We start from the raw sequence: 26,743 nt of genomic DNA on the forward strand, positions 1-26,743 counted from the left end.
AAATTGATAGAAAAAAAATGGCCTCCGCTTGTTTGTTGTAATGCCACTATTGTTTGCAGCTGCAATCATATACATTTAGAAATGACCTCTTCAACGGATATATGGAAATTCGAAGAACATCTTTAACATTCAGAGTTAGAAATGACCTCTTCAACGGATATATGGAAATTGAAGAACATCTTTAACATTCAGAACGATCTTTGGTCCGCACTTTGTTTTCTTCTGCGATAAACTTATGCAAACAAAATGTAAGAAAATAACATTTTAATATTCCCTTGGTCTCCACATTAAATGGCATAATAGCAATTGTAAAAACTATAAAACATCTTATTCAAGTAGTTTATCTAAGTATGTGCATTCACAGTTTTATAAATAATGTATACAGCATTGCATTGTACAAATTTTAAAACGGATCAACGTTATTACTTAAATAAAAATCAATCAGAAAAAAACTAAACAAACAAAAACATAGAAATATATTTAATAAAACCTTCAAAACAAACTGAGCAAGGCCACTGGAAGAGGACAAGTCTGCATGCAGGGTGTCTTCTCTGACCGGAGCCTGGACCCTCTCTCCTCTCCTCTCTTCTCTTCTCTTCTCTTCTCCTTTCCTCTCCTCTCCTCACCTCGCCGCTCCCTGCTGCCGGTAGAGCTGGAGCACCAGCTCACGGATGTCCTCGCGTTTACGCCGCACCTGCTGCAGTGAAAACCAGCGCTCGAGCCGCAGCGGGAGCTCGAAGTGCACCACTGGGTTCTGTAGTGGGTGGACGGACACAATCACACACACACATAAATGAGGGCCTGCTTTGTAATATGAGAAGACTGAGACATTAATTTTGAATCTCCCCATGCAAGTCTTGTGATCCACCAGCTGATGGAGGAACACTAGTGAGAGGACCTATGCTGAGATGGGGAGTGGAGGGGGAGGGCTGAGGTAGCTGTACCTGCAGGAAAGCCTCAACATACTGGAGCAGGTAGAGGCCGCAGTCACTACTATTGTCCTGCAGGGGCACTCTGCAGTGCGAGCCCATCATGTTGTCTGGCGTGAAGCGGCGAGGGACGCCTCTGCGCACCTCCCATTCCACCTGCAGGTAGCTGAGACCGATACGAGGGTAAAACACAACATGCATTAAACACATACTCCTACACACACACACACACACACACATCACAGGCTAGAGCAAGGGTTTATGTAGAGAGAGACAGACACCATTTACAATGCTTCATGGAAGAGATAACTAACACACACCCCCACACACACACACACACACACACACACACACACACACACACAGAGGTGACCAGCACTTACTCTCTTAAGAGCTTGTAGATACGCTCATGGAAGGAGAGCTTAAGGGAATCCATGATCAGGATACACGGCCTGGCAGAGAGGAGGAGGAATATGGTTCATGGTCATATTAATTCTAGTTCACACACACACACAACAGAAGAGGATTTGATTGAACCGCAGTGGTTATGTCAGTAAGTAAAGCCGTTACCTCCTACAGATGGTTTCTTTTGTGCAAGTCTGCTGTGTACAGTCCTGGAGGAAACAAATGAAACTAAGTACATTCAGATCAGTAACAAATTAGCTATCTTCATCTGCAGGGCTAGGAAGTAATTAAATTACTTAAAACCTTTAACTATGTCTAAAACCCTGCCTGAGTGATAACTAGCTGTAGTCATTACCAGTTAAAATGATTTACATTGTGAGATGTCACCACAAAGTTCTTTCTACATGTACAATAACACTGGCACTCTAAACATCCCTGCGGAATTGATTGGAAGTTGTTAGGAAGGATGCTATTTACCGGCAAACCTTGTGATCTCTGGTAGGATGTGGGTCGTCCGCTGGGCCCTGTCCACACACACACAAACACACACACACACACACACACACACACACACACACACACACACACACACACACACACACACACACACACACAATACCACACACACGACACCACATCAGTTTCACAATTTCTCATCAACACAATGAACTGAGCAGAACCTTTTTTTAAGAGGAGTTACAGATACGTTTCTGACTTTACTAGAGTCTGTTAGAATAGTTTCAGCTTTTAATGGCCCTCTAAATCTGTTTGCACTGATCTGGCTGAATTATGTGTTCCTCGGAGCTCCATATTTAACTTCAAGTTGATGCCAAAGCACAGTCGCCCTGCCCTACAGGTACAGACCAAATGTCCCTAACATCTTTTTTGTTGTTTCTTTTAGAGCAGGGAATATATTTCACAACTGAAAACCCTCCAAGCATCCTAAAACAGGGTTTGAGTGTTCTTTGCACATGTGCATAGATGGGACTATGCTGCCCAGAAGCCTATTTTGTCACCCTTTCGATGATCCATAGGCAAATCCAGTGAAGTGAACGAGGAAACTTGAGGAGTATGAGTTCTTGCAGGACTAATTACTGGAATAACACACATACCGATGTGTTTCATTCAGGCCAACACACCTGTTTCATGTTCCCCCTACAGAAAAAAACATTGGGCGCCGAGGCCTCCATACCTTGGCTGGAAGCCTGGGGCTCGCATTTCTTCTTCAACCCAGTACTCCCCTCCTGGATTGGGCCTCCCCACTTTACAACCTGGGGATTCTCCAGGCCCGGGAAACAGATGACCACCAGGTACCAGTGAGCCCTTTGGTGTGAGAGTGAGGGCAAACTTGCATAAGCACAAAGATGTACCCACAGTAAGTACAGTAATCATTAGTAAGTAAGTACGTAAGCAAGCAAGTACGTACAATGCAATCATCACCAAATACATGGCACAGGACCACAGGCACTAGAATCGAATTGACCTAAATAGAGTCCCCTGGACTGTGGACAACAATGCAGCACTGAGTGACATTCACAATTCAGTGGAGCAGCTAAGTAGTGTGTGTAAAGAGAGGCAGGGGGAAAAGAAAACGTGTGTGTGTGTGTGTGTGTGTGTGTGTGTGTGTGTGCGCGTGTGCATGTACACACTGTGGTCTTGTTCGATTTTACAAGAGCATACCATGTCAGATTTAAACATCCATGTCTTATATCATGTTTCCATTTGCATAATGTTTTTGTCCCATTGCTCTTGTTATGACTTGATTGCCGCTTTGATATAGAACCTGTGGAGCTGGCCGAACGGATGTCGTTGGTTTCCATCCAATCGTACACACACACACACACACACACACACACACACACACACACACACACACAGAGCCTTTTTGTGCCTTGTCCTTCCTTGAATTCAGGCCTGAAAAAACCAGGCTCTTTCTTCATAGGAAACACTAAGCCTCGCTTCGTTCTGGCTATTGCACTTTCACATTTGCATAGGTAATTTCTGCCATATGTAGAACGTAAACATGCCAGACCATGAGCCTGATGTATGTAGGCCACAGCGGTGAGAGGCTGGGGGGCTGCCCTGGTTCGACTCCGAGGCCTTGTGCCGCTAAGTCGGTGGTCTGCCCCCTCCAGACTCTGTGCCCTTTTCTGTTTCACTGTTTCCATGCCTACCGCTCAGTGTAATGGGAGCACTGACTTATAATAAAGGTGCTCAGTGGACTCCCAAAGTGGCAGTAAGCAGAAAGGCCTGGACACTGTGTGTGTGTGTGTTATGTGTGTGTGTGTCTTGTTTGTTTGTGTGTGTGTGTGTCGTGTGTGTGTGTGTTTCGTGTGTGTGTGTGTGTGTGTTTCGTGTGTCTTGTGTGTGTGTCTTAAAACAATTGTATTGTATTGGATGGAGTGAGTGATGGTGTGAATGTGTTTTTGAGTACAAAAGTTAATGTGTGTTTCTGTTTGTGTGATGTGTGACTCACTCCTGATTCACTGGCACAAAGATGTAGTCCTTGTTGAAGATGTCCACATGTCTCGTCCATGTTCGGACTCTCTGATGTCTCCTGTACTCCGCTCTACAAGAACAAGAGATAATGCAATCATTACCATATTAGCTCTCTCTCAACAAACTTTCAATACAAGTACCGATCTACTACAGTGTGAAATAAATGGATCAGCAGCTGTTGTGAGCGCATTCCCCATCGTTATCGAATCCTCATACACAATAAAGTTGAGGAATGTTAGTGTTTACTATTACAAATAGACACAACTGTCACTGTTCACAAAGTGCACCAGTACAAAAACACTGAGTGCATCATACAGTTGCCTTCCTAAATCTATTCTTGCTAACGAGTGGTTTAATGTGCATCAGCGCTAGCGCTCACTTTAGCCTTAAGCCCCGGCCAGGCGACGTGACAAACGTGAGTGCTATGCAGTGTGACCTTGTGACCTGTCCAGACAGGTCTATCTCCCCTCCCCCCTCCAAGCAGAGAAAATACTCTGAGCTTACGAGCCTTCCGTTGCCTCCTCGCTAGCTGTGTCTTTGCGGGTGAGCTGCTTGTAGAAGAAACTGCTGAAGACATGCGAGCGCTCCCTCATCTCCTGGTCGGCCCTCTCCTGGAGAAGGTACCTGGCGGATGGAAGATGGGTAACATCGGTTAGGCTTCGCGCATGATGTGTTCACATATCATGTGCACACACATGATACACATTTGCCTCAGAGGGACGTACAGTTCGTCCACATGAAACAAAACTTGATGTGCTCGTTGGTTTTATTAGACAAATACAATACATATTACTATATATATATATATATATATATATATAGCCTAGCCAAAAAAAGCTAATAAGCTCACTTGAGGTAGAAGTCAATGATAACATCGTTGAGGAACTCTCCACTTTTTAGGCACTCTAGATCTTCTGTAGTCACAGTGATTCCACCCTTGGATGGTGGTGGGGGGTACTGAATTAACCTGAGGACCAAAAAAATAAATAAATAAATAAATGTACCCAACAACACACCAGAGCAAGAACATAACTGCAGTTATGCTGAGTAAAACACAGAAGAGTGGATGTAGTCTTCTAGGACAAGCAGACAAATCCCCAGACGGATTAGGACGAGAACTAGGGCACAATCTAATTCTTCATTTCAGATGACACTTTAATTTCAGATTGAATTCAATCCCAGTATAAGGCCCTTGATAACCAAACCTGGTACTACCATTATCTTCTGTGAAGGGAGCCATTAACATTTCCATGCACTTAATCTAGGAGACGTTTCTAAACATCGCCAACTTACACCATAAATACATTAGACATTGAGACGTTGCTTCTCTTCCAAAGAATAGGAACAAGCCATGAATGTTACAGTTACTGTTGCTTTCAGCACACGCCCGCTAGCAACAGAAGCTTCTCCAGTTGCAACTAAAGGGGCTTTTTGTCCCTCGGAGGGTTGAGTGAGATTTACCTGCGAGGCAGGGCCTGGTTCCTGCACTGAGTCCGAGTCTTCCAGGTCTTGGATGCTGAGCTGGAGGCTTTGGCCATAGGCTGAGAGGACTGACTGGCACCCCTCCCAGATGGGCTCTGCTGTTGGGAGCAAGAATAAGGTCCGATTAGAGCAGATCAGATCCAGTCGCTTCCCAAAAAAAACGGCCCTTAAATGATTTCAGATTTTTCCACTGCTATATTATTTTTGGCTGAAGCCGACATGTAACAATAGCTTCTTGACACGTAAATTAACACAATTTTGTAAATATTGGTGCTAAGCGTGGAAAGAAATGATTAAATCAATAAGAAATGTGGCGTGGCAAGGCAGAAAAAATGGGAACAAATAAAAGTAAACCGCGATAAGCGATTTTTTTTTTTCACAGCCGCCCTGCACCGGAGATAAAGTGGCGAAGGAGGATGGATGGATGGAGAAGAGGAGAGCAAAGGAAGGGAGGAGAGGAGGGTGACGGCATGCGTTTTCCGCCTGCCTGGGCTGGTCCCCGGCTGCCGGGCTCTCTCCACGGTGGGGCCAGGCGAGCCAGCTCGTAAAGTGCAGAACGAGGTGGCCTACTTTCTGCCCTGCCAGCTGGCTCTGGGAAGCGCTGGTTGTCCCTGGGCTCCCCATCACCTCCACAACCCAAACCCCACTCTCCTCCGGCTCTGATCCCCCCCAAAACAACCCACCCACCTAGATCTAACTGTTCCCTCGGCTTGGGGTCACCCCTTCCATCTCTGTTTCTGCCTGCTCCACCTCGACTTGTTCCAGTGTGCACCTTCAAGTGAACCCCCAACTTATGTAGATGCAGCTGGAGGTGATCCAATGAAAGGGGGGACCTCATCAGTCCCACCGTGGAAACACACACACACACACACACACACATATGTACACACACATATAGGTATACACATACATCCGAAAAACTAAACTGCATAGTCCTCTCAAAACCATCGCTTGCCACCTTGTAATTGCCAGTCAAGCCCCCCCTGATTTATAGGTGTTTGGGCTCGGCCAAGACCTAACAGCATATCGAATGGCGCCTCCCATGTCTCTGTAGTGCCGGCGGTTGACATGCGGCCCAAATCTCTCTGTTTGGGAGAGGGGAGTGAGGGAGAAAGAGTGTGTGATGGAGGTGGTTGGGGTGAGGGTGGCAAACGAACCTTGGAGCCTTGCTTGTGTGACTTAATCGGTCTGAACTATTGAAACATGAGGTGTGTGTGTGTGTGTGTGTGTGTGTGTGTGTGTGTGTGTGTGTGTGTGTGTGTGTGTGTGTGTGCGCATGAGCGTGTGCGTGTCTCCACAAGGCCTACTTTCCCCCTGCATCTTCTGAAGCAAGCAATGAAGAAGGTTATGTCTGTAGTGTGTGTGTGTGTGTGTCAATCCTTTTGAGGATCTGGCTTTGCCGTCACATCGTCTGCCCCTACCTCTCCATTCTTAGAGTCTCTCTGCGCTTCGGCGTGCTCCGCGTCCGGGGGGCTGTCTGGCTGCTGGCCCAGCAGGGCGAGGAGGTGGTCCTCCTGGCCCCGGCAGTGCAGTAGCTCCAGGCCCTCCACCCACGCCAGGGGGGTGGCCAGGCCTGACTGGCCGCTCCTGAGGCCTATCAGGTCCATGATGGAGGCCAGCAGAGCAGCCTGCAGATCCTCCATATGCTCGCTGAGGACCAGCAGCAGAAACGGACTGGCCTGACCTACATACGCACATGGAGGACGGACACACACACACACACAGACAGACAGACAGCATATGAACGCCACAGCTGGTGGAGTCGGGTCATTATGCATTTGACTGGGATTTGTTTCTCCGTCTCTCTCCTTTTCATTTTAAGGGGGGATATTTTTAGCACTAGATTCATCCACGTATGCTTGCCAGCGACTCGTCCTCACAGATTCCGTGATTGAGTGAAATTGAGTGCAAGCCCGGTTTTGGGTACGTAGAGGCGAGGTAGACTTTATTTTTTGTGTCTAACATCAATCACCGCCGCAATACCCCACAACTGCTCGGGTGAGGTGGTTTCCACTGACCTTTGCAGTTCGACTGAAACTCTAATTCAATTAATCCTTCACTGGATTGTGGAGCCGCCCCACCTGCTGATCTTAGTCTTGGCCTTATAAATCCCACTTATGCTCAGCGGGACGCCCCGTCCTCGAAGTCAACATTTACACACATACTCTGTGAAATCCCAGGCACCTCATTAAATGTGTGTGTGGAGAGATGCTTGACTATATTGAGTTGATTAGGGCGACTGAGCATTTCCCTGCAATATGTGTACTATTTCTACCTCCCAAAATTAGGAGCTGACCAATAAAGATAGCATGTCAAGATTGCCTTTGGGGTTTATGCCTCCCCTAATGTTTAAAAGTGGAACTTTCCGTGCCCTGACATAACCCATTAAGAAAGTCAACACCGATTTCGGCTTAGGCAAACATGCACTTGAGCATCAACATGGCTACTATAGACTCTCTAGAATCCTGTTTACTTTGGAAGTATACTTAAGTATATTTTGGAGAGTTGTAAGTGTGCGTTTCCTCTTCCCAACACACACTTACAGTGTGTGTGTGTGTGTGTGTGTGTGTGTCACAGGTGTCTCACCTGGCCTGTGGATGCTCTGGATCTCCATCAGTTCTGTGTGTATGAGCCAGGCCTGGGGGTCTGACACGGTTAGAAAGAGCAGCGAAGGTGCCGCCTCGCCTGAACGGGGGAACAGCGAGCCGTCCTGCGCCAGACCTCCGTCCCAGACCCCGTAGCGCCGCAGCTCCGAGGCCACCACGGTCACCGAGACCTCATTCTCGCCGCTCCCACCTGGCACAGCAGAACACACGGGCATACGGTAAGCTCTCCGGCACGTTTAGGGTTCAAGGGGAAAGATATCTTTTGTGAGGCGAAAGCAATTTTCTGAGAATAGGAATCCCTCACATATGTAATAAATGCACAAACAGGGAAAGCTACTAAAATGTTGTCCCCTTACATGATGGCAAGGGTGTCCTTTTTTTTTGGCAGACAAATGGCCATGAAACCATGGCAGCCTTGCCCATTGTCCTGGGGACCAGGCTTTGTTTGGTCACGAGATCTCGTGCTTCGGTGGCAAGGCCAGTATGGTAGTGGCGCGTTAAGAATAGCTCCTGTGCTCTGATGCCACTGTAAGCATCTTACAACATGGGCAGGACACAGAGAACAACAGCTCAAGTATGTGAGAGGGAGAGAGAGAGAAAGAGAAAGAGAGAGCAAAAGACAGGGGTGGTGGCTGAGCGAGAGCGACGTTCACAAGGTGCACGTATACAAACACCCTGCTCTGTCTGCACAGCAACTGTAAATAGAGCATTAATCTGAGCTCCTTAAAGCAGTCCAATGCACAGGATGACCGCCTGAGAGGACAGTCACAAACAGCCGAGGAACAATGTCATCTGAGGGGGGGGGGAGCAGGGGAGTGGCACTCTGAGGCTGGTGGCTCAAGCATGCCCTCTGACCCTCAGCAGTAGCAGTTCTCCCTCAGTGGGATTCATGTTTTAGGTGTCTCTCCTGCTCCTTGTTGACTCACCTCACTATATTGGCCGATGTAAACACCCAATGGATTTTAGGGGTGTGTGTTAGATCAGAAAGGATCAGAGTTCTGGTTGCCCCGGAGTAAAACCATGCTACAGCAGAGGCACCCAGCCTGGTTCCAGGAAACCTGGCCCCCTGCAGGGTCTAATGACAGGGCTTTGCTAATACGCTCAACACAGCACACCAAGACCTGCCACAATATCGCAGTAGGAGAGGCAAATGCTTGGATACAATTCTTCAAGATGGTAAATGCAGAGGAGAAAAGTTGGACAACCCTTACTCTAAAACCCTTCACCTCCAGAAAGACCAGCTAAAAGAATCAAATTAAAACGGTCTTGTTTTCCCAAAGATTTCATCTAGCTAATCATAAGGGATATATAAAACATTAAGCAGTTTGTTAACATTTCTTGTGGACTACGTGAAGCACTTCTCTGAATTCCCCTTTGCATCTTTGGACAGTGAGGGGAATTAAGCGTCTGCTTAGCTGTCTGACTTGCAGCTCGTGACAGGCGGTGCAGGAGACACCTAATTAGGGCCCTGGCGTGGAGATGTAGTGATGAAGTGGAGCCTGTGCTCCTGCCCTCTGGGCAGACAAACACATGGAGCCGATGTAAAGATGACAACGTGATGACGTCACCTTCAGAGGGCACAGCTGGCATCTGATGATCTCCTCTCTGTCTTTCCTTCTCTCCATTTCTCTATCAGTCCATCTCTCGCTCTCCCTCTCTGTCTCTCACACACACACACACACACACACACACTTGTCTCTCTCCCTAAAACCATACCGCTCTTCAGCCATGACCCATATATCCATTTACATAGTCAGGTTGTGAGTGAATACCTTTTAGTGGAATGCCGAGGCCTTCCTCTGTGATCTATAAAAAAAAGAGCAAAGAGAAAAACTAATTATTTTAGTGAAATGAGAACCCACAAGCACAATATGCAATTACACCATTTAAGACGAACAGAGCCGGGAAGTCAGTGCCCATTATGATTAGAGGGCACTTTGAACACACGAGTGGCCTACCAACCACAGACACAAAGAAACCAAGAAGCACATGTGAGGCACCCCACACAGACTTCAACCTCTCTGCCGGTCCCCTTGGGAGAGAAAGGATGGCATCATGGCCCACCACTACTCATCCTTAGCGACACCGTGGAGTGTTTGTGAACATTACAACGGAGAAACTGTGTGCGTGTGTGTGTGTCGTGCCTTCTCCCAAAGATCTCTTGCTGTTCCACAAGCTCATAGGAAACAAAACATTTGTGACACACTAACCTACTAAGCAGCCCATCTTGACTCCCCCATCTCGTTAAAACCAACCCTAATTTATTGCAGGCTCCTTCCATCAGAGCTCGGCTATTTCTTAATTGGTAGTAAATGGAGAGAGAAGAGGGGTGGGGGTGGGGTGGGGGGAGGTTGTTCTCCTCATGTTCTGAAGGTTTAACTGCTCCTCAAGCTGACATTTACCAGGGGAATCTTCTGGAAATCTGGGCCTCTGGGTTTGAGAAGTTGTTGACATAGTGGGACCAAGGCATGGAGATTCGCTGACACTAGAAGGAGTGTTTTGGAAAGAAAGGCCTCCTATGCCCCCCCCCGATCAAAAGTAGCCCGAGTTTTATTTCTTGTAATTTCTCTTCATTTGTTGGCTGCTTCACATCTGCAAGGCGCAGGTGTGTGTGCGTGTGCGTGCATGGGCGTGTGCGTGATGATTTGTGTGTGTGTGATGATTTTTGTAACTACGAGTCGGGAGGGGCTCAACAACATTTTGGGAGAACCAGATGTGCTTTACTACGCAGGGACTAAAAGAGATGTGAGATTAGCCAATACTGAAAAACCAAAAGAGGGAAAGATTGGAGCGAGGCAATGGAAAGATAGAAAGAGTGGACAGAGTAGGCTTCATTCATGTCAGATACTTAAGCTGGATATCATCTTCATTAAGATATAAAACGCATATGTGGGAACACACACAAATGCACACACAAATGCACACACACACACACACACACACACACACACACCTGTGACTAATACTCCTCTGCCATTCACATAGTTTGCTGGTATCTTCTATACAATCTAACTTACTTCAACCTAATAAGACAGTATGTGCTCTGGCTAAAATACAAGTGCTGGCATAACACCAGTTCTGCTCTCACCACAATGTTCCTGCACCATTAGCTTTTACGTCTACCGATGCTCGGGCCAAGCGCTATGCTAATACTAAAATCCCAAATACCCAGATCGCATCTCTACCGTTTAACCACGATGATGAAGTTTCTCTCGGGCCATTATGACTGCCCACGTGCACAAACCAATGTTTACTCTAATGTTCATTCGGAGTCTTTATAAATGCCAACAGTGCTGTTGATGTCATATGCTCCACCCACTGTCGTCTGGTTCTCCGGGCACTGAGTCTACTCAAATCTATAACCCAATCCTCCAGCTAACACAGGCATGTGACTTTAATATAATGGGGGATTGGGATGGGGACTCCTTTCTCTCTCTCTCTCTCTCTCTCTCACCATGATGGCTCCATTGCTCTGAGCCCTCAGGCTGCCCATGTGCAGCTCAGCGAAGGGCAGCTCCATGATGGAGGGCACCTCCTGTGGTCCTGACGAGGCACTCCCTCCTGCACTCTGACAGGAGAAGGAGTACACGAAAAAGGATTCATTTGTTAGGGTTCATTTACACATGAAGAGTAAACTGTTGACAAATAGTTTCTAAGTTTTGAGAGGTCAGAAAGGAAATGCTACAGATTGTAAAGTCCAATCTTGGGCATTCTGAGCACTATAACTATAGGGTGATGAAAGACAAACACTATAGCATACATCAACAATCCACTAAAACAGTTATCATTTGTGTTTGGCCAAATTTCGTAATCAAGTGGCATAGAAAACACAAATGATGTAAAAAACAAATAAAATTCAACAATACTTTTCAGATAAAGTCCAAATAACTGTGGCCAAAGGTAACTAGATAACTACAACAAGAAATGTAAAAGCCATCTACATTATATAATCTGATCATTAATTAAAAGTATTAGTAACATAATCTACAATACCATTGCATAACAATCGATATCAAGGTTCCAATTTACTTGATACTGTGACGGTTGTGGTGCGACCGCACATGAACCGCACACTCCTGCCCCATGTTTGCAACTACTGGCGCACCCGAACAGACATGGTTTGCACACACACGCACACACACACACACACACAACTGATTACTCAAACTTCAACAAAGGTGAAACTATTTATTTAAATGAAGTTGGTGCACCAACAGAGTTTAATGAAATGGAGAAAACCTATACCAACCGGTTGGGGAGTTTGTGCCACCTGCTAGATGGTTGGTCCGACAGAAAGAAGCGCCATTGGAAAACGCAGAACATTTATTTTTGTTCCTACCTCTTTGAATTGCTAATTGACTAGAATGGCAGAGGGGACACTAAAAATGGTCTGGGCCAGATCACTTGCAAAGTGTTTTTTTTTTTCAAACCTGCAAAACAGGATTATTTATAACATAGGTATTTCTTTGTTTTATGATGGTGAGGTAATACTATGTTTATGTCTCAGGGTCTGTCTTGTCATTGTGTATTGTTTAGCTTTTGTGCCTACCCCTTTTTTTTAGGAATGGTGCTGGCCCCTTTTTATATATGTTCTTTGTTCTGTCTAGGGGGGAGTTAAGTCTTGTCGTCAGGTATGCATCTATGTAGACCCTTTTTGACAGCTGATTGTTGTCCTCTCTTTAGGTGAGGCTTAGCAGGTTTTTTTAATAAAAATTCGAACTGCAGTTTGTTGTCCTCTACTGTGTTTAGAGGCTTACCAGGTGATATTCCTGGAGACTGCTGCTTTTTGTCCTTTGCTAATTGAGAGGCTTAGCAGTTCTCCAGGATATTTTGAAGCATATTAAAACATATTTTTGAACCCTCACTCTGTCTGAACTTTTTGGGCCAAACCCACAGTGTTGACTGCAACCTAAGGGTCGGTCCGTCACTGATACCCATACTGCGAATAGCTTCATTTTCATCTGGAGATGCGCTGCACACAATACAAGTCCCCTGAAATGACCCGCTTTGCCAAACACAAGGGGGTTCTGTGGGCCTCAACACCGCTAAAGCAATGCCAAGCTCCACGCACTGTCCTAATCCACACAGGACAGGGGGGTTTGCCACAGGGCTTGCTCTGATCTATGCATGTGTGTGTGTGCGTGTGTGTGTGTGTATGACGCAGTTGGCTGAGCAATCTCACAAACACCAAGGCCTCTGGGTTACGTCGATCTCACACACACATTTTATCCCTGTTGACCCCCCTGCCCACAAACACCCACACAGCGTGTGTGTGTGTGAGTGCATGCACAACAGAGCACGCACACCAAGCCATGCATGCATTTACACCAATTTGGTGGTGTGAAAATCTGCACGCAAGTGCTACAAGTGTGTCTGCATGCCTATCAAACATCCACAATCTGTACTTATTTAATCAGAGCAGCATAGGAGTGACTGCTAAAAGTGTGTCCAGACTTCAGTGAAATCACTACTTACAAGATCGGTTCAGTGTGATGAAATCATTGCCAATGAAAATCATCGAGTGTTGTGTTTATAGTCAACATGGCCAGCAGTAGAGCGTGCATAAAACAATCTCTACCTACAATACTGTTTATTTAGAGCAACTGAGAACATTGGAGCCCTACAGAACCGTCTGCTATTGAAAGATAACTGCTTCTCCAGTTCAACTGCCATTTCTGACGATTGCTCCCCTTTCCGTGTCTACTATGAGGATATTTGTCAGTGGGATCCCTTCACCTACCTGTTCAGCCTGGTTCTGAGAGCTTTGTCTTAGGCTGGTGCCATTGCTGTCTTCATCAGCTTTTTCATCATCACTGGAGAGAACAACTAAGAGAGGACAGGGACAGAGAAAGAAAAAAAGAAGAGAGAACCACAAAAAAGGGAGAGCTTAACAATGGCCTGAATGTTGCAATAGTAGTGCTGCAAGCCAAAGAAGGCAAGCTGGTCTCAAACATTAAAAAAAGGCTTTTCACAAAACCCACATGTTGGTGCAGAACAACAAACACATACACAAACAGTTCTTCAGTAATTCACTGACTGATTCAATCTCCAAAAAACATTTAAATCTCCTTTTTTTTTGTGCTGTCCGAGACATGAGCAAACGAGCTGATGGACGTCTGACTGGCCGGATGAATGAACTGAGCCTATTAATGACAACTTGCTTGAGTAGCTTGCTGTGCCGTGGTGTATGGGTCAACAAATGCAGGTGCCTTTTCCCTGTGCCACACTAACTATAAGTTGTGTCTGTATGTGTGTGTGTGTGTGTGTGTGTGGGTACATATGACTGTGTGGGTGCGACTCACAGCACCAGTGACTGGCTACTTTGACCCGGTTCACACCAGGTATCCTGGGTGATGAGATCACAAGCGTACAGCTCTAAGTACGTCAGTTCACACCTGGCATTAGAATGCGTCTCCACATGCGACTTCAGTGACCACTTGCTATCGGTTCCCACCGACAACACAGACTGGGTCTATTCCTTGGTGGGGTGTTTCTAAGATGTCAGAGTCAGCCAGCACTTTACGGACTGTGTTTGCTTAAGTTTCAACGTAAATCGTAAATAGCCATAGATAAAACATAAAACTTCACACTGGGGTTTCGTTTCCGAAGACGCATGTCTTGAACAGAGCCTTTGGGGTTATGGGGTTCAGGTGTGAACAGAGCCTTTGAGTGTTATGGGGTTCAGGTGTGAACAGAGCCTTTGAGTGTTATGGTGGCTGGAGGATAGGGCTTAATTCTACAGGAGACTTTCCTTACTGAACCCGTTGGCTTCCAGTCAGAGACTGGCATTAACGGTTAAGTGTTGCCCTGAGGCATGGAGTACTGGGGAGAGAGGAGATGGTGAGCGGAGGGGCGATTGGATGAGAAGCCACTTCCTGCCTGAACTACCAGCTCCTCGTGACCTTCATGTGAGGAGAAAGAGTGATAAGAAAAAGTAAGAACATAGAAGAGAGAACAAGAGGAAAGGTTTGGGAGGAAGAGGACGGTTACCAAAGAGAACAGAGCAGAGCAGAGATAATGAGGTTTTAACCAACACGGGGAAGGATATCTATGATACATCTCTTTAAATTAGTCAAGCAGCTGAACTGGGCCCAACTTTCAGCTCTAAGTTGACCATTTGGCCTTGGAAGCCCGATATGGTGTCCAAGAACTGGCTGCTAAAAAGAGTCACATGGTTTCCCAATGGAGGAGAGGCATTTACTGGAAGGAGATTAGCTGGAAGGGTATTGGCTGGAAGGGGGATTGGCTGGAAGGGGATTGGCTGGGCCTAGCTCCAGCGTTCACACAGCTAACAGGCTTAGCAGGGCAGCTTTGGGGATGGGGTGGAGGTAATCTGGGCGAGGGCTGAGGAGGCCGGCTCTTGCCCTGCCTTGCCCTGGTTTGAGCAGCTCTGCTACAATGACCAGGCCGGCTCTGGGAATAGTCCAGCTCTCTGAGAATCAGGCTGGTCGGCTAGCTATCCAGTCTGTGAGTGCTGACGCACGTCAACCTGGATTTCATTCACAGTCCTCCCCCATCCTCAGTCTCTCTCTCCCTCTATCTATCTGCCTCTCATATCACCTTACTCTCCTTCTCATTTCTCCCACTCTGCTTTTCATTTGCCATCTCTCTCTTTCTCCAACTCTTTCCCCTAACCACCCCCACCCCCCACTTGGCTTTTTGCCCAGCCTTACACTGACCCCTCAGTCACTGGAGCGGGCTGAAGTGTGTAGACTAGCCACTCATTTCAGAGAGGTTCCACTGCTGAAAAAGCATGGCTCTCATGCCAGACAGAGGACTCGTGAGGAGGCACCCAAATTTAATGAACAGAGAAACTGCTGTCTCATCAACCGCTCATTGCCTGAGAAAAAAAAAAATGTCTTGTTATGGAAATAACGGCTTATGAGAAATATTAGACGCCAACGCTGCCGCCGTCCTTATTCCCCCCTCAGCTTTTCCCCTGACTTGTTTTAGGAAAGGTGGTCGCCCTGGCGCCATCACAGAGGCTCCTGTTGTCATTAGCGAGCAATCACGCGGAATTCTGGGAAGTGTAAACACAGACGGGGAGAAAGAAAGTCAGCAAAACGAGAAGAGGAGGTAATAGAAGAGAAGAAGAAAATGAATGCAGAATTAAACATTAAAACTGGGAACCAGACAGGGTGCGAGAAAGAGTGAGTCACTTGACACAGAAAAGTGGACAATGAGTTCAGAAGATGGACTTAAAGGGACCTGAGAGAGAGAAAAAATAAAAAAAGAGAGAAAGAAAGAAAGAAAGAAAGAAAGAAAGAAAGGGAAGAATTGGCTGAGAGGAACTGGCGGTGGGTTGTGTAGGATATGGGATTGAGAGCATTGGTTTGTCTACTCTACTACTAGAAATACAGCACTGGCGCCCAGCTGACGTGCACACACACACACACACACACACACACACACACACACACACACACACACACACACACACACACACCAACCCGCCTGACACACTACTACGACAAACCTCACCACGTCCCACTCCTGCTCTGGCGCTGCCAAATCTCCCAGAGCCAAGACCGAGCACCAGTTTCCAAAAGCGAAGGTGAGGCTATTACGCAACTGGCCTCCCATACTGGGACATCCAGATGACACGGTTTACTCGTTAATGCGTTCATTAGCGCAGCAGATATTCAATTTAGACGCTGACCAATTTCACGATACCCCAGGCGGAAGGCATTTCAGGATGCCGTTGCACAACAGTTAAACTTAGTCATAGAAAAAGAAGGGCAAAAGAAGAAATCCTCCTTATTTGACTACATGTTGAAGCCGAGAGTTACGGTGTATAAACAACATAATATGCCAACAAGATAATGTTCACACACAAATCACACTTACTAGGTTCTATGGGGCCCGGTTTAGGTTTCCTGGAGTAAGTTCGGAGACAGCGGGGCCTAAATAGCTTCTTCATTTCTTCTGAATGTGGATTCTGGGGAGGGCTTCGGAGTGGAGACCTACTGAGACATTTTATTGGGTCCTTCTTTTTTGCCTGGTCCCCTTTATATAAAGTGGAAATCGCTCCCATCACTGAGCTGGGCAGGGCTCGTTCTGAGGGGGTCTTCTCTGGTGTCTCTGGCACCACCTGGGCATCAGTACCCTGCTTTGAGTGGCAGGGGGCGCTGTTTCCAGGCAGTTTAGGGATAGGTGGTGGCTTCCCTTGGACCTCGCCGTTCTTCTTGTGCAACGAGACATTCTGTCCGAGGTGAAGAGAACACCATAGGGTATGAACAAGGTGTTAATAATGACTCATGACAAAGGGAATCCACCCCTCTAACTCCCTTTGGTTACACAAATTTCAGATATTAAAAAAAACATGGCATTTGTACATACATTTGAGCTCTCAGTAAGCAGGCAAAGACTCTGCTTCAGTTCTAGATTTCAGATAACCAATGAGCAAGCTGGCATGAGATCATGAACTGGGAAAGTCCCCTTCCTCTTACACTACTGACTCTCAATTCTACTTCTGGAACACTCCATCTCTCTATGTCGTCCATCTTTCTCTTCTCTGAGAGGACTGAACACACCTGATTTAGGACCATTTTAATAACACTGACTTCAATAAGACATGCTTTGAGCAGGAATAGAAAGAAGATACACAGGGCAAGGGGGGTCCAGGAGTAGGATTGAGAACCCCTGCCTTACACGAATCAAAATGCCTCATATTGTTTAGTGCCTCTGCAAGAACACTGCCGACTGGCGACACCATCCTCAGTGACACAACGCATTCTAACCTCTGTAGCTGGGCTTCCGTTAAGGCCTCTCCGACTGTCTTCTCTCGGCATCTTGTCTCCGTTCTGAGATTTCTGTTTCTGCGTCACTGGAGATTTGGTCCATGAGAACTCCTCCTCCTCCTCAAAATCCAGAGACTTCCTCTTCCCTAATAGTCCATTGCCTACAAGATTAGACATAGGTGGGGCAAGGAAGAGGGTTTGTAGTTACAAAAGGAAAAATGTGGGCTGCATACAATTTGCTGGTCCCAAAGCATCACTGTGCTATTTCAGTCACCATAGCAACTGTTATAGTCCCATCACAGGCTCTTTCTAGGATTAGAGCTGCAACGATTAGTCGACGTAATCGACGATGTCGATTATGAAAAATTGTCGACGATGATTTTTATTGTCGACGAGTCATAAAATATATTTTAAAAAAAAATTATAATTTTTTTTTTTTGTTGGCAGACGCTAGCAGAGCTACCGGTAATTTTCATTCGGCATTGCAATGCAATATAGGAAGTGCGAAATAGTGCATCTTTAACTAATAATAATTGACCATCATTGAGAAAAATGGAACAGAATCTGCAAATACCCTAGCATACAAATCATGCACCGTTTTCTTTGCCTTCCGTTCTCGTACCTTCATGTGCTGCATATCAGAAATGGCCGACTAAAAAGCGAATTATTCTGAGACGGCTCATGTTACCATGGAAACAATAAACAAAGCTAGCTTTAGTAGCTGCTGCATATGAGATATGGCTAACAGAAAAGTTGTCATTTTTCTCAATGATGGTCAATTATTAGTAGTTAAAGAGAATGAGCTGTGGGAGCACAAGAACAGTGAACAGAGCAGCAATTACCATAGACATATATCTATAACTTATAGTAAGGTTTAAGCTTACATGTTGGAAAACAGAACGTCTCATGGAGGATGCTTGCTAACGCTATTTCATAAATGTTAAGTGCAATGTAGTAAATCAGTGAATTATCAGAGTAGCCTGTATTTTCGTTTGTTCTGAATAGTTAACCTCCTCCACTTAGCATTCTTCAAACAAAAGATTGTGGAAAAAATATATATTTCATAAGTTGAATTTGAATGTCACTTGCAGCCCAGTTATTCTTGCGTTATTTTGAGGCTTGATTGCTAATTTGAGTTACTTTTAAAACTTTATTTGCACTTTCTCTTTACTTTTAAAAGCATATTTGCACTTTAATTTGTATAACTATTTAATTTATGTATTATGATTACATTTGTTACTCAAATACATTTGAAATTCAAATTCCAACATTTTGAGTCGTTATTTTAATTTGCTATGGGAAATAATCATTAGATTAGTCGATTAATCGAAAAAATAGTCGATAGATTAATCGATTACCAAAATAATCGTTAGTTGCAGCCCTATCTAGGATTAAAATGGTACCTGTCAAGGATTTAGCATTCTTGGAAATAACGCAGTGCTGACCGAGCTCATAAACCCAACTAACACATTAACAGAAACATAACAGTGTTATCGCAGACATTATTTCAATGCTACTTCTTACCATCTCAAAATAACCTGAGATAAAAAAAAAAGGTTCGATTAAAAAGATAAGCATGGTCTCTGGGAGACGGGGAGAGTAAGAGGAGAGGGAAATGAGGAAAAGACAGAGCGAAAGAGTTAAGCATTTGTTTATTTATCTCAGATACGAAGCCAGGAAAATGGCAGGCCTTTCCAACACAATGTAGAGCACATCAAGAGAGGTCAGACATGGGAACAGCTGCTTGATGTTAAACCCACAGCCCTACGGCAAGAGCAAGGGCACAACACAAGCCAGCAACTTTAAGAGGAAAACTAGTCATTATCAGCACAAATGGAGGGAAAGCTTTGGTCCCAAATGGGACAGAGTTTCCCTTCATTAGCCACTTGCTAATCAAGAGCAGGCATCAGGCCATGGTTTATTTGACTTGCACTTGAGAGCTTGCCCATCTTCACTATTTCTCTCACTTGGGAAAATCTATCCTAAATCCCTCATTTTGGTTTGTTAGCACTACATTGTATGCATTTTGCCACCTTTAAAAAGCAGACACATATTCTATACTATTGAAAGAGTATTCCATTCGGGGGGGTAAATTAATTTAGCTGAAGTGGTGAGTACAACTATTGCCAAGCACAGTGCCATTACCATGGAATTTTTGTGGCTGAGGAGAATCACCTACAAACGGCCGATGATCATCATGGCACAGAGAGTCAGACGCTCGCTTAGGGCGCCACCTAGAGGGCACACACACAGAAACAGATACAGAAACTGAACTGACAAACATCCACTATTACAATGTGAATGGACACATTTGAACAGGGAGTACACTCAATGACTGCCTGCATATATGAACTAGCCAGTTGTGTCAAGGAAAGTCAGTAGATGTACAGTGGGTTCAGAGAGAAAATGCATGCTTGTTTGGTACTTTGGAGTTACAGAGTTATCACTTGGTTGGCTGTATAAATGTACAAATCACATTGCAGGTAAACAGAAAAATCTTTCAACAAAAGGTTTGTAACTAATGTTCCAGAAAAATGAATGAACAAATAGCGATCTACATAGCGACCGCACATGAGCGGCGCACGCCTGCCCCGTATCAGCGACCGCTAGCGCACACAAGCACACATGGTTTTGCACACACACACACACACACACACACACATACCTGTAAAATGGGATTATTTATTTCCTAGTTATTTCGTTGTAGTTTTAAACACAAATACTATGTGCATGTTTCAGGGTCTATCTTGTCATCTGTGTATTGTTTGATTTTTGTGTCAACCCCCTTTTTTAGAAAAGGTGCTGCCCACCACCCATATTTGTTCATTCATTGTTCTGTCTAGGGTCAGTCTTGTCATGTCAGGTATGTGCATATGTGTGACCCTGGTACTGCTGATAGTTGTCTTCTGCTGATACTACTGAGGCTTAGCAGGTTTTTCTTTTCTTATTAGACTACTGATTATTGTCCTCTGCATATTGAGAGTTTTAGCAGGTTTCCTGGATATTTTTAAGAGTTTATTAAACAATATATCTTTGAAACCTCACTCTGTCTCTGAGCTGTTTGGCCAAACCCACATTTTGACGGTAACCTGAGGCTCGGTCCGTCACACACACCATGTATGACATAATATAAATGAGCCTCTGTCAGTGTTACATGGATAACCTATGACATCTGCTGGAGAGGTTTTATTGCACAAAGACCACTTCCATCGTAGACCTTAACTGTAGTCCAGGATATCTATTATGTACGAGGCATCACTCCCATTCATCGTCTAATCAGCTTATTATAATAAGTGTGTAAGTGTGTAAGTGTGTGTGTGTGTGTGTGTGAAAGAGATAGATAGATAGAGATAGAGATAGCGAGAGAGATAAAGAGAAAGAGAGAGAGAAAGTGAGTAAGGGGGGTAATAGGATGGAGTGGAGATGGCTTAGTGCAGCACAATTCTTTAAAATTGTTTTCCAATGAAATGCAGTACTACTGAACCGCATTGTACACTACACTTTTCCACATGCTTTTGATTGTGTACAGGATTCCCTAAAGTCCCTCAAATTGATGCTGAATGAGTCTAAGACTAAATTCATGATTTTCTCCAATGGTAGAAATAATGTCCCCTCCACCCATAGGATATGCACCCGTTCTGGGACTAATATTGAGCAAGTTCCTTGCTATAAATACCTAGGTATCTGGCTAGATGATAGGCTGTCATTTAAATCACATGTTCTTGACCTAGCTAAGAAGGTTAAAATTAAACTGGGTGCTCTTTATAGAATAAGATCTTGTTTTACTTTTGAAAACCGAATGGAAATAGTGCAATCAACAATTTTGTCAGTTCTTGACTATGGTGACATTGTTTACATGTATGCTGCACCCTCTACCTTAAAACTCCTGGACTCTGTTTACCATAGTGCTATTCGCTTTGTTACAGGAGACGCTTTCAAGACCCACCACTGTAACTTATACAAGAATGTTGGTTGGTCCCCTCTAGCAGACAGGAGGGAAAAACACTGTCTTTTATTTGTTTATAAAGCCTTAGTGGGAAAACTGCCTAATTATCTCATGTCACTTTTAAAATTAAAATCCATCTGTCATAATACACGGTCACAGAGCCTCATCTCCCTTGAAATCCCCCTTACAAAAACTAATATAGGTAAAATAGCTTTTAAGTTCTTTGCTTCCCATAAATGGAACACTATTCAAGTGGAGTTGAAATTAACCAAGTATTTGTCTGTCAACCAATTTAAGAGCCTTTTAGATAATAAGGATGTGCCTCAATGCTGTTGTTTTAAATGATTCTCTGATTTAATTTTTTTTTACTTTGTTATTTTATTTATTTATTTTTTATACTTAATTTCTGAGTTGTTTAATGTGTTTTTTTTATTTATTTTGTCTGTTTTGTTATGGTTTGTTTATGTATTGTTCTTCTGTACTATGTAGCCTCAATCAGGGCATTGCTGCAAAAGAGCCCTGTGCTCAGTCAATTTCTCCCTGAATAAACAATGATGATGATGATATATTTACTGTAAACACAAGTGATGATCAAATCGACTTTGTCTTTAATACCACTATCAGTTCCTCTGAGTGATAAGTTCTTACCTGTCTGCTCCTCCACTTATTTGACTCTTTGGCTTGTGAGTGTTTTCATTCAGTGCTCGTGAGTCCTGGTTCCATTTACTGGCATGTCCTGAGGATGTCCAGGGTGACTGCAGGGTGCACGGGGGAACACATAAGAAACATTTAAGCCATACATGGAATTTAACTTAAACATTCCCTGTTACAATAACTTGAAACAAAACTATTATGAGAAAGTATAGTAACAGACAATAATGCAATGAATCTAGTGTAATCTAATCTCAATATCTCCTGTTCTATAACAATCTTAACTAGACACTGATTGGAAGAATACATCTATTATTAATTGAACACAATTAATTAATTTGATGCATCAAAACATTAGTCCGTCAGGAAAACAAAATTACTGACAGAGTGCAGCACAGAGGTGAAAAACTACATCTCAGTTGTAGGGACATCCCAGCTGTAATCATTTTTGTTTATGACAGCACATGCTTAAAATCTCTGACACCACAACCATCTGTACTATCTGTAGAGATCGTGTAGCAACAGACAAAAGCAGTACTGACAGGATATATCCCAGATGAGACCAGAATGCTTATGGATTTTTGTGATCAGTAACCTAATGTTACGGCTTTAGTAGTTTACCTTGCACGGCTTGTCATCGTTGAGATGCCTCAAGGGTGACTGCGAATGAATGCTACTGTCTGACGGCTGTTTTAGCTTGGGGATTCTGAAAGGAGTTTCCATCTAAACACCAAAGCAGACAATAGTTAATCATACTCATCCATCACGTAATACTAACAGATGTTTCAGGCCTAACCTATGATTCAGACGGTGGATATCTACGGTCCTCATAAACATTAGCATATCAGTGCAGGAAATCAACAATAAAGGTTAGCTGGTAAATTGCGCCTTCATTACACTGAAGACACAACAAAAAAACTCGGACAAATAAGGTTAGCTTGCTGTCATAACTGTTAGCTAGTGTTAGTTAGCTAAGGTTACTTCACAGTCTCGCATAACTACGCAATATATTACAGATCATCCCAAAATAATTACATCTAACATAACTCTGCTGTACTACCGATACGACGTGCAATCCCATCGAGGATGCATTTTACACATATTTAGCTTATATTACTAGACGCCGTTATTTTTTTGCAGCACAATAATCTAATCTAGGATAGCCTTTAATGTTAGCTAAACGTTACTCGTTGCGTGGAAGTTTAAATCGTGCCTTGTCTCAACACGCCTGGTCAGCTCACTTATATGAAAGATTATAATGAGTTACATTACCTTTACAGATGATCTTACATTTTGACAACATATATTATCTGAAATGAAATCATGATTTCTATCTTCACAGTTCAGTTCAGTTCAGTTGTGTTGTGTTGACACTTTCCCCTTACTTCCTGCTAGAAGTAGTATGTTCTAAATATTTCCGGTTTGTCAGAGTCCTGCTAATTTTATACTATCAAAATAGAGGTAGTTTGCCTAACAACGCAATGTGATATCATAAAAACATGCATAATCATCATCTTTGTAGCACATGTATTCATACCAACTAGTAAATAGAAATACTATACGTGAACATGGTCGTTTAATTGAGACACTATTCGTTGAATGTACGGAAAGCTGACATCAGTCATGTCAGTCGTCACCAGAATTTGGACTCTTGCGTACAAATAACATGTTTCGTCACTTCCGCTAAAATTGAGGATGTAAGTGGGGCGAACAGATGAGCTGAATATGTGTTGATCTAGGCTATTTATTTTGTGTTTTTGTGTTTTTTAAAATGTCTGAGTCACCGGACGCGCGCAGCTTGGTTTCAGCCTCTTCACAGCTCAATTTAATGGAAATAGATGCGGTGAGGGACCTACTGTCATCTTTGCAGTTGTTATTCACCTCCTGTTGTTCATTGCTATCTACCGTCACTGTTTACTTTGTTGCTCTACCTATTGCACTTAAACGAGTCTTAAATCCCGGCATGTACGTGGTTCTGGCTCTGTAGTAATGGGATGTTAGTTTACTTGTGTTGCTATCTTGCCCGATACTGCATATCTTTAGCCTACATTCAGCTGTCAGGTGGTGCTTTGTGAACTCTTCAATCTTACATGAGTAGCCTACATTGCGCAAACCGTAACAAAACACTAATAACTGATTAAACGTTTCGCAAACAGCCACGCTAGGTAACACAAAAGGTGAAACATTGCCACACTTTTTTGCATTTTCAGATTGATGATAAAGAGTTTGATATCCCACAAGTGGATACTCCCCCAACACTTGAGAGCATCTTGAATGAGGTCAGTTCTTATTCTCTGTGGAAATATCCACATTTTACCCCAAATATCCATCAACTATATAATCGTGGACGTGATTGACACCCCTTGTTTCCAGCCTGAGGATGAGGATGAGCCCTTCATCTTGGAGGACACATGTTTCCTCAACACCGAGAACATCGACACACATTCCTGTGAGACCTCCTCCCTTGCCAGCTCTGACAGTGGAGATCGCACACACCTGAAGAGGTAAGCACACCTGTCTATTGAGTGCAACCCTGGTAGTGCTGCCAGTTATACCGAAGGATTTGAAGTGCATGATGTTTATGAAGTGCATCGACTGCATTGTGCTCTTGCAGGAAAAAGAAAGCAGTGGAGATGAATGTAACCGTCCATGGCTCAGTTCTCAGACACAGCATCCTGAAGGGCATCTCGGCTCAGATGGCGTCCGCTGCTGTGAGTCACCCTTGGTTGATTATACTTGGTTTATTATTACTGTACTAATGAAAACTCTCACCGCCCATGGGGAGTTAAACGTTTTTTAAAGATTAGTAGATAAACCACGCAGAATTCTGAGAAGTACTTAATTCCTGAAAACTACCCTTAAGGAGTTTGTAAAAGTTTTTTTTAAGATCCCATCACACAATTTTCTGTATTACTTCTGTAGTGTCTGGCCAAACTCACACAATTTTCTGTATCACTTCTGTAGTGTCTGGCCAAACATCTCAAAAGCTAACAATTGCAATTAGATTCCCCAACAAAAGGCAGTATTATTATCAGTACACTAGTTTTTATTCCTCTTTTCTTACTCTCTGCAGGACAAAGTAGACGCGGGCTTGCCCACAGCTATTGTGAGTATTAATGTGCTTGTGAATCCCACTGTGAGCTTCAAGGTATGACTCTAGTGTTTGACTCAACTTTTCATCATTCGTTTTGATCTTTCGGTAGACTGTCTCCAGTGTTATTGCAGTCGGGACATCGCATGGTCTGGCGCTGGTGTTTGGTAAGCCTCACCTATGTATTCATGACATGACAAGGGATAGAAATGAAAGGATGAAGGCATGCTGTTTAACCACTAATATTTTATGTAGATTTGCGAATGTTGAACACCTTACAGAAATGTGCACATGACATATAGATTAAAAACTGCATGGTTACTGCATGTACCCATTTGTCCAATGTTTATAGAATACTGTTTGCTAGATATGGTGTGTCTCAGCTAAGAGAATGTGAATAAAATGTTCAGATCAGAGTGCCTGGTGAAGGTTTAGGTGAAACAACTCTGCCACTTATCAAAGCAGAATCACTTTACAACTCTTTGGTGCTCCTCAGTAATAAACATGAAAACCTTAGACCAGGCTTGATCTGAGTAGCAGCTGTCATTTAGAAGTGTGATGTTTTATTAATGCGTAGATTGACACCGTACTAGTTGCTTAGCCGCACTAAGATAATCCTTGTATTGATGGTGCTATGCTGCCCGTGAGTCAGTATTTTACTCAGTGTTGTTCTTGGACTGTTTCTCTGCCCTGGCCTTTGACCCGGGCTGGATGAACAGGAAAAGGTAACATGTCACCCACAGTTCTTTGCTGTTCTGTTTCTCTTTGGGCCGTGGCATTGCAAACTGTCACTGTCGCATGCTTGTAGACTTAGCTGCATATAGCTGTCTAACCTGAAAGCCTTTAAGTAAGTCTGTGCTTACACTGAAAGCATGAGCTTGTGGTGGTTTGGATTTGTTTTCCTTTTGTTCTTTATTTGAAAATGAATGGGGTTAAGGGTCAGGGGATGTTGGCTTGTAGAGCATGGTGTATTTCTTTTGTTATTTCTATTCCTATTTTTATTTATTTTTGTATCCCTTTTAGATGTATAGGGGTATGGACTGTATGTTGAGCTACTATTCCTGGTGTCTGTGTTGCTGGCTACTCATTGGTGATGGTCTGGCTGGACAATATCGCTCTTTTTGTGGGGTTAAGGGACAAAAAAAACTCAGAAATCTCAGAATGATCTCAGTTGTATGCATGGAACCTTCTTTCAGATCAGAACCAGGCGCTACGGCTGTGCCTGGGAACCACGGCGATGGGAGCAGAGTATGGAGCTGTGTCTGCCCTAAGCATTAACCATGACTGCACCCGGTTACTTTGTGGCTTTGCCAAGGGACAGGTGTGTTGATCTTTCACTTACAGTCTCTCACTCTCTCTCTCTCTCTTTCTCACTCACACACACACACACACAC

The 26,743-nt window shown here is 44.1% G+C and overlaps 2 protein-coding genes across 5 annotated transcripts in view; one reads left to right on the forward strand and one right to left on the reverse strand.

The window, feature by feature from the left end:
• Positions 1-249: 249 nt before the first annotated feature.
• Positions 250-23,678, reverse strand: senp7b (SUMO specific peptidase 7b). The gene is made up of 21 exons (XM_012840727.3): positions 23,531-23,678; positions 22,880-22,981; positions 22,256-22,362; positions 19,807-19,895; positions 17,662-17,822; positions 16,769-17,123; positions 13,662-13,747; positions 11,376-11,489; positions 9,694-9,727; positions 7,902-8,111; positions 6,737-6,999; positions 5,295-5,413; positions 4,684-4,800; positions 4,338-4,457; positions 3,811-3,903; positions 2,527-2,657; positions 1,812-1,858; positions 1,500-1,543; positions 1,313-1,381; positions 945-1,095; positions 250-754 (listed from the first exon to the last, which is right to left on the reverse strand). Exons 2-21 carry the CDS (start codon positions 22,979-22,981, stop codon positions 623-625), a joined length of 2,544 nt encoding a protein of 847 aa, XP_012696181.1. The 5' UTR covers positions 23,531-23,678; the 3' UTR covers positions 250-622.
• Positions 23,679-23,943: 265 nt separating this feature from the next.
• Positions 23,944-26,743, forward strand: part of vps8 (VPS8 subunit of CORVET complex) — a 39,493-nt gene continuing 36,693 nt past the window's right edge. For 3 of the 4 annotated variants that reach the window (XM_031558129.2, XM_031558131.2, XM_031558132.2), the window contains exons 1-8: positions 23,944-24,101; positions 24,469-24,537; positions 24,632-24,762; positions 24,873-24,969; positions 25,332-25,364; positions 25,462-25,516; positions 26,069-26,074; positions 26,546-26,670. In XM_031558129.2, coding sequence (XP_031413989.1) covers positions 24,030-24,101; positions 24,469-24,537; positions 24,632-24,762; positions 24,873-24,969; positions 25,332-25,364; positions 25,462-25,516; positions 26,069-26,074; positions 26,546-26,670 — 588 coding nt within the window. In that variant the 5' untranslated portion in view covers positions 23,944-24,029. The remainder of the gene's footprint in view (positions 24,102-24,468; positions 24,538-24,631; positions 24,763-24,872; positions 24,970-25,331; positions 25,365-25,461; positions 25,517-26,068; positions 26,075-26,545; positions 26,671-26,743) is intronic. The other variant, XM_031558130.2, reaches the window with a different exon arrangement.

The sequence above is a fragment of the Clupea harengus genome, chromosome 21 (assembly GCF_900700415.2).
Source record: "Clupea harengus chromosome 21, Ch_v2.0.2, whole genome shotgun sequence".
Taxonomy (NCBI): Eukaryota; Metazoa; Chordata; class Actinopteri; order Clupeiformes; family Clupeidae; genus Clupea; species Clupea harengus.

Bases quoted from the DNA above. Each gene is read 5' to 3' on its own strand.
- senp7b (XM_012840727.3), bottom strand. From the start codon at position 22,981: ATGGAAACTCCTTTCAGAATCCCCAAGCTAAAACAGCCGTCAGACAGT. The intron at 8,112-9,693 runs GTATTCACTCAC...CTGCTGTGCCAG, and splicing joins CCTCGGCATTCCACTAAAAG to GTGGGAGCGGCGAGAATGAG. The intron at 2,658-3,810 runs GTGAGTCACACA...CTCACACCAAAG, and splicing joins TTTGTGCCAGTGAATCAGGA to GGCTCACTGGTACCTGGTGG.